The sequence below is a fragment of the Psittacula echo genome, assembly GCF_963264785.1.
Source record: "Psittacula echo genome assembly, chromosome: 2".
NCBI classification, from domain to species: domain Eukaryota; kingdom Metazoa; phylum Chordata; class Aves; order Psittaciformes; family Psittacidae; genus Psittacula; species Psittacula echo.
The window spans coordinates 7,236,195-7,248,630 of NC_137737.1; the positions used below are offsets into that span (position 1 = coordinate 7,236,195).

Consider the following 12,436-nt stretch of genomic DNA (forward strand, 5'->3'; position numbering starts at 1 on the left):
GCTGAGCTATGAAAGCTGTGCTGCTCTAGCCTCAGAAGCTTGCTACATGTTAATAGAAAGACACGTTTGTAATACAATTTTTCTACTAATCTGGCTGTACATACTCATCCGTAGTGAGGTGTTGTCCTGCTGACATGTGTGTGTGCTTGTCAAGGAGGACTAATGAACCATACTTTCCTTCATGTTGGTACAAAAGAGAGCCTAAAACTGCTGCCCTTCTTGAATGGTACTAGGATGTTGTTAGCTTGCTGGACCATAGTGATGCGTCTTGGGAGGCCCTCAAACTTGTCGTTGACATTGCATAGATTAACCTATTGTAATATAATTGGTTTTGCAGCAAGTTTATTTAGAACTAAGGCAAACCTTTCAAATAGTTATTTTATGCCAGCATGTAATCCCATCTCAATTGAATATTTTGTGTTTTTTGTGCTTTAGTCATCTGTGCTTTTTTTCTTTGAAGCGATGTGGCCAGAAAATCACTCCAGAGGAAAGTGTTTGCTATTCTGTATGTACTGTATTTTAAAACTGTCTCTAAAGAGCAACATTTTTGTTTTCATTCTGAAAAACATCATAAGAATGAATTCTGAAAGAGTTTTGTTTTGCTGCACAAATCCCAGTAGATGCAGGTAATTGCTATCTTTTACTGCCTCGTACCATGTGTGTTTAACTTGGCAATGTTTCTGTGTGGCTATTTGTTCAGATGTACGTATCTATTTAGTGTTCCCTGAGGTTTCTGAAGATGAGCACATCCAATGCCCCAGGGCTTTGTTCTGGATTTTGCTCTGGGAACTTGTGTCCCCTGTTCTGTAGCTTTGTCTCAAGCCATGTCTCTGCATATGGTGTAGGAATACTTGTTTGTCCCACCACAAGGCTTTCAGTTAGCTTCTTGTCCTGGGATCCTGTTTTTTCCATCTTTTACTTTTCCTCTGTCAGTTAGGATGTGGTATAGAGCTGGGACATTGAAAAGCATCATCTCATGACTCCAGCCAAATTCCTTCTTTGAAGTCTGGGAATTGGAAAACCAGTCTCTATCTCTTGTCCCGTGGGGAGACTGGAAGTAGGAAAGGGTTATGTCTTGACCATATTTTCTTGACCTGTTTCTTGTGTGGTAGTTCTCCCTCTTGAGAACAGACTGGTTTTATGAAGGTTGTAAGCAGATGCTTAAATTTTCTTATAATCAATCGGCATAAGTATTTGCCGGAGTCTGCCATGTCAAGTGTGATCCAGCTTTATGCATTTGCCTAGCAAACAGTCCATGTATCCTTAATTCAACCTGCAAGATATTTTCACTATCCTTAGGACAAAAAGACATTTTCTTTACATAATACACTTTGATTCTTTGCTAGTCTGAAACAACGCTTCAGAGAAACCAGTGTCCTAGGCAGATGGCTCTGCCTTTTCCCAGGTTCAGTGAGATGAATTTACGTATGGATTTTATTCAGCTCACGTAGCTGTAGTGTGCTACTTGCATGATGGTAAAGCTAAACCAAACAATTTATTACTTTCACATTCTGGTCATTTATGTGTAGAGAAATAACAGATTTACAACATGTGTGTAGCATTTTATAATGTGTAAAGCTACCAAAATTATTCTAATCACAGAAGATATAAACTCTCCTGTGATGCTTTGTCCTGCTATATTTCTTCAAGGCCGTATTTTTTCTGTTCTTTTTTTCTAAGCATTTGTGCCTGAGGAAGTGTAGTTCTTCCGTTGACCCTGCTCTTCCTTTTTCTTTAGTTTAAGCTGTTACTGGTGGAAGAGGATTAGAAGAAGGCTCCCAATTGCCCCAAAATCCATAGTCCCTTGTGATACCCTAATCTTTTTATTTCTTAGTCTCTTTAATAGTCTAGGAAATACAAACATGATTACAGAAGAATGCATAGAAATAAAAAATTAAATACTGTAAATATGAGATACTGTAAAAACCGTGACTGGCAGCACTATAGAAGGGAGAGTGACAGTAATCGCAGCAATAAAAAATAATCACAAGCATTGTTTTTGGTCCTGGGTTGCATGTGCAACTTGGATTGTGAAGATAGGCTGGGGCTGTTCAGCCTGGAGGAGAGAAGCTGCGTGGAGACCTCAGAGCAGCTTCCAGTGTCTGAAGAGGGCTGCAAGGATGCTGGAGAGGGACTCTTCATCAGTGATTGTAGCAATAGGACAAGGGGTGATGGGTTCAGACTGAAACAGGGGAAGTTCAGGTTAGATATAGGGAAGAGGTTCTTCCCTGTGAGAGTGGTGAGGAGCTGGCACAGGTTGCCCAAAGAAGTGGTAAATGCCCCATACCTGGCAGTGTTCAAGGCCAGGTTGGACAAAGCTTTGGGAGACCTGATCTACTGTGAGGCATCCCTGGCCATGGCAAGGGATTATAACTGGAGGATCTCAAGGTCCTTTCCAACCCAAACCATTCTGTGATTCTATGAACTTCTGATCTACCTATTTATATGTATCTATATAGAGAGAGACAAATGTTGGTAGATATTTTCAGTTTGGAGACTTAAAGCACAGGCTGTATTTGCTCTTAAAAAGCTCTATTGACTTTGTCACTTGGATACTTCTTAGAATCATAGAATAGTTAGGGTTGGAAAGGACCTTAAGATCGTCTAGTTCCAACCCCCTGCCATAGGCAGGGACACCTCATACTAAACCATGCCACCCAAGGCCTCATCCAACCTGGCCTTGAACACTGCCAAGGATGGAGCACTCACAGCCTCCCTGGGCAACCCATTCCAGTGCCTCACCACCCTAACAGTAAAGAATTTCTTCCTTATATCCAATCTGAATTTACCCTGTTTAAGTTTTAACCCGTTACCCCTTGTCCTGTCACTACAGTCCCTGATGAAGAGTCCCTCCCCAGCATCCTTGTAGGCCCCTTCAGATACTGGAAGGCTGCTATGAGGTCTCCACGCAGCCTTCTTGTCTCCAGGCTGAACAGCCCCAACTTCTTGGACTGTTCTGTGAATAAACCTTGCACTTATTTGGGACAGCCTTGTTGAGGTTCTAAGGCTGGACTCTGGCTCTTGCAGTGGATGGGGATGAAGGCAGATACTGTATGAATATCCAGTGAGACAGATTTTTACGAGAGAAACATATGGTGCACTGGCATATGACAATTTCTTGGGTGTGTTTTTGGAGCAAGAAGGAAAGACCCTTCCTTCTTTTGTGTAAGGTTGAGGAAAAGAGATTTTGGAGATCCTCCTTTCTGTAAAATGCCGTAAGTTAGATACAGTACCACTGTATTCAGCGGTATGATGAATAAAACCTTCAGATTCAACTGGAACTGTAAGCTGTTGAGGGACCTGAGGACTTGAAATTTGTTTTTATGGGCATAAACCTTGCATTGTTTAAGTAGCAGCAGTGCTGTGCTGGAGTGTTGTGTATTTGGCAGTTAATTTGTTGGGGCTTTCCAAAAATGAGAAAGCATTTTCAAGTATGCTGGTGTTTTCAGATAAGAACTCTCATTTAGACATACTGTTTCAGAAAGCTGGTTGTGTTGTGCATGACCCAGCTGGGACATGTACAATTTATTTGGTTTTTTTCTGATTTTCTTTTGAAAATAAATCTAGCTGTTGTCAAGGGGAAAAGAGGCTAAGATGTGAGAGAAGGAAGGAAATGGAATGATTTCTGCTTTTCTTTGTTCAGCACCAAAATATGGATAAGTTGTGTTTTCATGACAGATGGGAACTTCCCACTGGAAGATCTTAGAATGTGTTAGGAGAGTTGGGGGTTTTTGTTTGTTTGTTCCTCCCACGCCCTGTCCTGTTTTGGCTGATTTTGGGAAGAACCTCTTTACTGGTCCTATCTATTTTCTGGCTATCTCTGATCCTTTCTATATAGGTACAAGAGACTTCTAATCCATGCTGGTAGTTTGTTCCTTTGGGAGAGGAAAACATCTGTGGGACTCTATGGCGTTTGCTTGCTTGGGCCCTCCCTGTCTGGTAATGTTGTAAGATTTGTTGAACTTTGCAAATGAAGCATGTTTTCTCATAGGGATTACACCAATATAAATAGGCCTGGAATCCTGTAAGGATAACATAGTTCCCTGAGGAATGTGTATCTAATTAATCTTGGAGAGGTCAGATCTGATACCGAGAAAGCAGAAGTCAAAGTCTCTCAAAGATGTATGCAGTGGACAAAATTAAGATTTTTTTTTTTTGTAACTGTTGTTTAAAGAAGTAGCAAAATGAGACATTTTGAACAAAGGTATTATGTTTTTGCACTCATTTTAGCATGGCATCATTTCAACTCAGTTTATAAACCTGTGGTTAAACAGATTAACTCAGGAGGGACAGTAGCTAGCACTCCATTTGCAGTTCAGATTGTCAGACTGTACTACAATGCAGGGGGCTAGTGCAAATTCCAATAAAAATCGAGTTTTAGGATCTTGGTTCCTGCTGGCTGGTTTAACCCCTGTTAGCTACACCCAAGTTCTACCTGAGATTCTTGGCCTTTGCTTTTGAACTCTCTTGGAGCAAATCCAGTGATCTGATTAAAGGAAAGAACTTAATCTCTCGTTACCTGTTTATTGTTATCAGGAAAACCTCACCATTTCTGATTCTAGGATTCTTGTCTTTCATTGGAATTGGAGTTTTTCAGAGAGTTGAAGAACAATTTATGTAGCTTCATGATGTAGCTCAGGACTGTGATTTTGCAAGATCAAATATCACAGCATGGAAGAAAGCCAGCCTTCGAGGTGGCAAAGATCTGTGAACAGTACAGTTTTGCATCTTGGGATAACTGCATTCCTTGTTACTTGGGAAAGGCTTCTTTTCCTTTAGTGACTTAGTTTGAAACAACTTTGTTGCTTTGTCTTGGGAAATTGGGGTTTGCATATAAATAAATATGCAAAATTCTGAAATCTCTCCTTGAAGGTATTTGACTTTCTGTTTCAGGTGCTAATTTCAGATTTTGTTTCATGAGGCGTTAATTCCAAGAGGACAGAAAGGAGTTGTGCATGGGTCAGGACTGTAGAAACATGGCTTATATCTTACAGTACTCAGTCAGAAGTTTGTTCCAAGAAACTCATGGAGAGTTAATCAAGCTTCAGCTGATCTTTACACCTTGATGAAGTGGGTACATGTAGTGGTAGCTTGATTTCAGCAAATAACAAATCCTGAATCTGGGAGATTAATAAAATGGTGCTAAAATATCACTGTTGGAATTTGGGTTTGGATTCAGAAAGCTCCTGGCTGTGTTTGTGCTGTCTTTCCCTGTAGCAACTTTATCACAGAACTAGGTGAGAAAAATAATGTAATGTGTTAGGAAGCTTTTCTGATGTGGCTTGGCTTATGCTTGCTGTATGATCATACTATGTATGATCAAATCTTTGCATTTGATTGATAATCATGAGCCAAGCCCATTAGCAGTTTCTCATCTGTAACTGTCTTTGCAATTTACAATGCATTTTTTTGTTTGTTTCTGCTTCTTTCTCCCAAACTTAGCTTCAAAAGTGCTTTAGGATAATTCAGGAGGAGGATTGTTTCCATAGGCCCGAAGAATTTGTTGCTCTGAAGTGAGAGTGGAAATATTGTACAGATGCACTGAATCTCAATGCTGATTTTGCTGTATCTGTACTTTTCTTTTTGGGAACAGAATTATATCTTATTTATTAAAATACTGTAATGACTCCAAAGTGCTTGTTCAGTTTCTGCTGTGTTTGGCAGGTCTTCCTTTAAGGTTGCTGTTTTCAGTCTGCCCAAAAATGCTTAATTTGAAGAGGAAAATTCAGTGGGTTTAGGCACACTTGAGAGCTGTTCTGTCTGGCATGAAGTGTTGAGGATACTTGATGTCTCCAGGACAAAAGAATTAGATACTAAAACCACACAACTGGAGATGCTCTGTTTAAAAAAGAAATAAAAGAAGATGTGTATGACTGTTGAAGTTCTTGAACCCCAAGTTAAGATGCCAATAATGTCCCATTTTATTCCACAGTTTGGATTTACATTTTGAATTTTGTCATGTTACAAGTTGTATCCTTGAGAGCACAGTTATTTGAAGATGTACTCAGTGTCCTTTAGTTTGTTTCCTTAGTGAGGGGAATTTATGATCTGAGTGTTTTGGGGGGTAGGACAACTGACAGATGTCAAAAGGATAAAACTAGGCAGAGAAATATATATATACCCACAAAGATGCATATAAACTTATTTCCATGAGCTTACCATTTAGGCTCCTGACAGTCATTTATGCAGCAGTCAAGGTTTCCTAACATCACTGTAATTTTACACTATTTAGAGGATTTCAGTGGCTTCATTTTGCTGCTCTTTTCACCCTTTCTCATCAGTTCTGTAACATGATCAGCAGTGAACTGGAATGAACAAGCTTTCTAGCAGCTCGTGCGTATGTATTGGATGAAGGTTCTTCCTGCTGCACATCCTTTGTGCTACCCCTGTGGCAGGCATGCCAGTGTTTCTTACTTGAGGAAACTGTAGGTTAGGGAAAAAGTGATTAATTATAGCCAAATGCTTTTCCAAAAGCGATATGATAGTGTTTGAGATGTGGTCTTTGAATGCACCTTTGGTAGCAACTGGAGCATGCTTTGAAGATGGTGCTTCCTCTGAAAAATCACCTTCTCCTTGCAAAAAGAAAATAAAAAGTAATGAATATGAAAAGGAAAGATGCATCTGAGAGTGGAGAAAAAGGCGTGGAAATGTAAATGCCAGATAGCAAATAACCTGTTGTTCAACAGGGGGAGAGAGGGGAAGGAAGCACTGTAGTGTCTGTTACAGCAAGTGGGGCCAGATTTTATTTCCTTAGTGCCAGATATTATGCCATTTGTTGACATTTTTCTTGTTTGAGTTAACATTTATCTCCTGCTGACTGGTTACTCATTAACTGATGTGACTGGTGTTACAGTCGTATGAAGGAAAATTACCCACAGATTCACTGGAGTTGGAATTCTTCATCAAAGTAATTATTTTTAGTCTTCTCCTGTCAATGTGAGACTCTTCCAAACTAGGACTCGGTTCAGGAAGTGGTGCACCCGGAAAGTGTTTCCGTATTAACTGTGTATGCAAGAACAGGTAGTTTGTCTTTCCAATATTTGCTTGGCTGTGGGGAGACTGCTGTGTCTATATGCATGTGTGTGTATGTGCCGGGCACTGGTCGGGTAACTGTCTAAAAATGAGGCAAGGCATTCCCATGTTCTGGTATTGCTTCTTAATACATGAACATGCAGAAGCTAAATGTACTTTGTTTGTGTGGAACTAAGCAATATTAGTTCATTTTTACCAGAGTAAAGATAGTATTGAAAGCTGGTTACAAATGTCTTTCTTTAGATTAGCTGTAGCTTCAGTTAGGGGATCAGAAGTCTTTCGGAAGTCTGTTTTTGTGCAGTTGGTACACAGGGTGTGTGACTTTTTAAACCAAAGAATGAGACATTTATACTCCATTTTCTATCTCTGCATTGATACTGGATTGAAGTCCTGAAATCTTACTTTCCAGCTCTGTACTCTTGAAATGCTGATCTTGTTTGGGTACATCTGAAACCCTTTCCAATCAGGAAAGAGTTGGAGTCACATATCCTCAGCTTAGGTCACCTAGACCTTGTGATAGCCTCTGTTATCTATGAACACGTCAGCTCTTTTGCTCCTAACCTGTGTTGGGATTAACAGCAGCAGAATTTGCTGCAACTGCTTATGGAGCTAAAATTGGGATGCATAAAGATCTTGGCTGTTTTGCTGCTTCTGGGAAGAAATACGCTATTTGTGTATATGGAGTTGGAAAAAAACCATCAGTGCACATTGGGTAGTTCAGTGTGTCTTGCACTGAGTTTTGTAGCTTGAAAACAGTAGCAGTGCATCCAAGTCTTTGGCTGCGTGATGCATTTGGACTGCTCTGCAGTTGAGTGACAGTTAAACATAGTGGTAAGAGGCAGTGTGCGTAGGGATTGCTGTATGCACCAGAAAGGGCATTATGTGAGTTCTTGGTAGTCCTAGAACAGTACCGTCTAACACCAGTGTTGATCTTTGGAAAAAGCAAGTGTGAAAGACACAACCAGGAGAAGATGGAGTCTGTCTGTGAAGTCAGGTGGCTGTGTATAGCTGGTGTAGGCATTGTGAAGCTCAGAGGAGACAAAATCAAGTGTTACCACTAACATTAGCTCTCATCTTCTTACAGCCCCAAGACTGTGTAAGTTGCCTGAAAAAAGATTCCACAGATCTGCCAAAAAAGAGCCGTAACTCTCTGCTGAAATTGTTTTCAAGTGGATGTCCCAGTGCTTGATTCCCCAAGGGTTTTGAACAGTGGAGGGAAGGGAGAACGCAGGGATGACATTATGTGCTCCAGTGCTGACAATTTTATTCCACAGTGGTTCTAACCATTAATTATATGCGCATGTAATATCAGTTCATCTCTGCCTGCAAATTCCTTTGGTGTTCCCATTAATTCCCTCTTATTATTATAGGCAGTGAGAGGAAAGTAATTGCTGAAATGTCAGGTTTCATCTGTTTTAACCTTAGGTGTTGTTAATGAGAGCACTAGCATAATCTAATTTTTAGTTAAATACTAGGTAATGGCATGGTCAGAACACCTGGAGACAGTCTTTCCTCCATAGATGCAGTATTTGCTGCTCATGGTGATGGTGCAGGGTTCTTCCTGCTACTGAGTGTTCTGCCTGGTGGTTTGCCGCTTTGGCTTGAAAGGAGGATTGGTGCTTGTAATAGGAAGTTTTACACGCTCTGTCAGGCAGGAGGTCACAGAGGCAGATGTCTTTGCTTTCAGCGGTGGAAATGCTATCATAGTAGCTTAGTTAACATCTTCCATGTGTTTAGTACGGTCTTGGCTTGGACAGATAAGTGAATCATGAGTGGTAGTCATGAAAGGAGCTCCAAGTCCATTGAGGAATCAGAGGATGCAGCAGACAACCTCAAGGATTCATATCTGTCCTGTTTTCTTTAGGGATAGTGTGGAGATCACGAGGAGGCTGGGAGATGAAAATCAATGTACTGCCTCTTTTATTTTTTTCCTCTTTCTATAAGTACTTTGTGATTCAAGAAGTATTGAGAATCAGATATGTATCTATTTTCACAAGCAATAATGGAGGCCAACACCATCCCTTCCATGCTAGTAGTTAAAAAAAGCAGTTTCTGAGTGTTTATAGACTGGAGTGGTCCTGATATGGTCAGGTCTATCTCTTTTCCTTTGTGCTGCCTACATGACTGAAGTTGCCCCGTTGCATGGACTACATCATCTTTTTATTATTCTAAGGGTTATAAATGGCACATCAGGCCCCTTCTGCTCAGTAATCAACTCTGCTCAAAGCTCCATCCAACACTGGCAGGGATGGGGCAACCACAACAGTTTTCATTGGGGTTAACCTCAAGGTGCTTATTGAAGTAAACATGCATGAAAACTGTCACTGAAGCTCAGCTGAGTGGTGTCAGTTGATGAACCGCAGTCCCTTGACTGTATGTGCGAGATCTGAGGGTGCTTGCTATATGAGACTAGAAAGAAGCTTTTCCCTAGATCATAATTTAATCCAAATCAGTAATTATTTTCCTTCCTTTCTTGGAGTTCTGAATATTCAAATGAGGTTGGTTGTATTGTAATGATTTTGGGGTTTTTTTGCCTTTAGTGTGATTTACATAGAACATGTTCTCCATAGTGGTGTAACTTGGAGCCAAGCCTCTGAAATTGTGAGTCCACAGAATGTGTTGTGCTTACTCTGCTCAGCCCACACTTCATTAAAAAATCCAGAACAAGGGTAAGGTATTAGAAATTGCTGAAGTTCCAGATTACTAGAAAAGCAGACTACTTATAATAAAACTGCTATTGGAAGTATGCCGCAAAGGACAAGGGGGGGTGAGAAAGCACTCTCTGTTTCCCTGCAATATGTGACCTGAGGAAAGGCATTACTCTTCAACCTGTTTCACTGATGACAGCATGAGAGGGGAGGCACTGAGTTAGCTTAAGCTGATGGCAACTTTTCAGTGAGCTGACAGAAAGTAATACAGCTGAGATCAGCTCTGAACACTCCTGTTCTGCACCTGGTCTGGTTGGTTCCCCTTTAATTCCACCTGAAGGAACTCAGTCAATGGGGCTGTGTCATCTCCAAAGGAATTATCCCTTTTTCCTTATTTTATTATTTTTTATTCCAGGTGGTGACACCCTGCTTTTTTCCAAGTAACTACGAACTGGTAAGTATTTTGACATTACTGATACCCATCAGGTTTTATTAGGTTATAGGTTAGGTTATTCCTGTAGCCTCCTATAATCTCATGTTATTTCAGTACTGTGCCATCCCCTTCCTCGTGAGGGCTTGGCAAATCAAAGGTCTATTCCTGAGGATTGTTACTGTGTCCTGGCCCATGCAGGAATCTGGTTGTTTAATTGAGTGTTTTGCAAAGCTAAGGATTAACTGGGCAAAATGTTTTCTGCTCTTCAGCATTCTTCTTAAACTGAGCTGGGTGACCTGCCTGTGATGCAGCAAATGTGCTGTTGTCCGTATTACAGTATCTGCTTTTGTTTGTGTGTTCTAAATGAAAAAAGACATTAATTGTTTCAACATCCTGCTGTCTCCTGTTGGTTTGAAAGTACAACTAGTGGACATCTTGACTGGGGCCTGTTATCTTTGTTCATGGTGGAAGAGAGAAGTTACAATCCTAGAATCACAGACTGGTTTGAGTTGGAAGGGGCCTTAACGCTCATCCAGTTCCAACCCCTTGCCACAGGCAGGGACACCTTCCGCTAGACCAGGTTGCTCCAAGCCCTTTCCAACCTGGCCTTCACACTGCCAGGGATGAGGCAGCCACAGCTTCTCTGGGCACCCTGTGCCAGTGCCTCAGCACCCTCACAGGGAAGAATTTTTTTCCTAGTGTCTAATCTCAGTCTCTCCTCTGTCAGCTTAAAGCCATTCCCCCTTGTCCTGTCACTACATATCACTAAGTTATCCCACACTTGCTCAGGATAGGAAAATGATAAGCCTTTTCTGGCTTGTGTGACTGAATTTAGTTATTTTAGCTCCAAGGGTAATGTGAATGATGCCTGGAGGTTGGGGTGTAAGAGTTATTTATTGAACCACTGTTGCCACCTGCTAGTGTCATTACTAGGACACATCAACCAACAGCTGATGTCCAAGCGTCAGACAAGAGCTCTGGGTATTGTAGGTATGTGATGCAGCCACTGGTAATTAGGAATCCCGCATCCTGCTTCTGCCTTGCTATGTGAATTGGCCAAGTCACTTTGCAAGTCTTTGTGTCTTGATTTCCCTGATGGAAAAATACAGGTAATGGTACTTGCCTAATATGAACTACAAAAGTAAGAAGGTGCTATAAGAGTGTTGGTTCATGCTTTTCTTAATTATTATCACTTAAAAGAAAGGCTGGAAACCTAAATCAGTGATTCGTGGTATTATTAGGAATGTGGATATCAACCCATGGGATGTATCTCCTAATTTTGACCCAGTAATTTTATGAATTAACCCACGTCAGAGTCTGAGGATCCTGTATGGCATTACTGCTGAAAGTATAAATAGAAAAGAAACCCTTCCTTATGTCTGTAGCTTCACAGTGTTAGATATGTACTGGCAACTGTGGTTGCTATTTCCTTTGTGTTGTTCACACAACCTGAATATTGATTCTGACATAGAAAATTTGTTGTTGTGATTTGGGAACAATTTTAAACATCCAGCAATCTGAGGGATTTGTTACCAGTCATTACTCTTAATGATTCTGGTTGAATTCAGTTTATATGAGTTGTGAATGTGGGGCATTGCTGGTGATGTGGGCCCAAGTGTGTGACCTGCTGACAGTTGGACAGTCTGGATGGCAAAAGTGGCCTAACCTGTTTTAGTTTACTAGCAGGGATGTAGCCAGGTGTATGTTCAGCCCCTGAATAAAACATTTACTAGTTTTAGGCAAAAGGGTGGAATTCTATTAAAATTTCTTGCAGGAAGAGCTGCAGGTGAAATATTTTCACTGTATACTGTGTAATAAGTTGTTATTACTAAGAGTGAGATGGAGCAATCTGTTTTGCTTCTGATGTGAAATGTGGTCTCATTTTTAGATTAGAAGTCTGCCTTGTGTTCAAATAAATCGTTTAGTGAAGAGTTTTGTTGCTCTGAAGGAGGATAATCTGTGACCATATTGGCTGTAAGCATTTTTACAACTATTTTGAGTACAAAATGTTGAGAAGATGAAGAATAAGTAGTTGAGATCTTTAGATAACTCTATTAAAATTAACCAAATCACAATTTGTTGTTGAACTCTGAAATTACTCCCATCCATTCCAGCCAAGGAATTTCCACCTCTTAATTCTCACCTGGATAAACTACATGTACACGCACTCTAAGTTAGTGCTACGTATTTTAGCCAATGTAATGGTTGCCTGTATTGCTCTCCTTGAGGTGTTTTATAGCAGGAACTGTAGTTAAACTCTCTGTGGCATGTTTGCTGGGAGACTGTTGAAGACTGGTGAGACTCAGATGCTTATTTTCTTCAG

The 12,436-nt window shown here is 40.7% G+C and overlaps 1 protein-coding gene across 1 annotated transcript in view; it reads left to right on the plus strand.

Moving 5' to 3' along the window:
* The window catches only part of TNS3 (tensin 3), a gene marked incomplete at both ends in the record, with an annotated part of 195,689 nt that overhangs the window by 81,869 nt on the left and 101,384 nt on the right, over nt 1-12,436 (plus strand). The window contains one exon of the mRNA XM_080611182.1: nt 10,096-10,134. Coding sequence (XP_080467308.1) covers nt 10,096-10,134 — 39 coding nt within the window. The remainder of the gene's footprint in view (nt 1-10,095; nt 10,135-12,436) is intronic.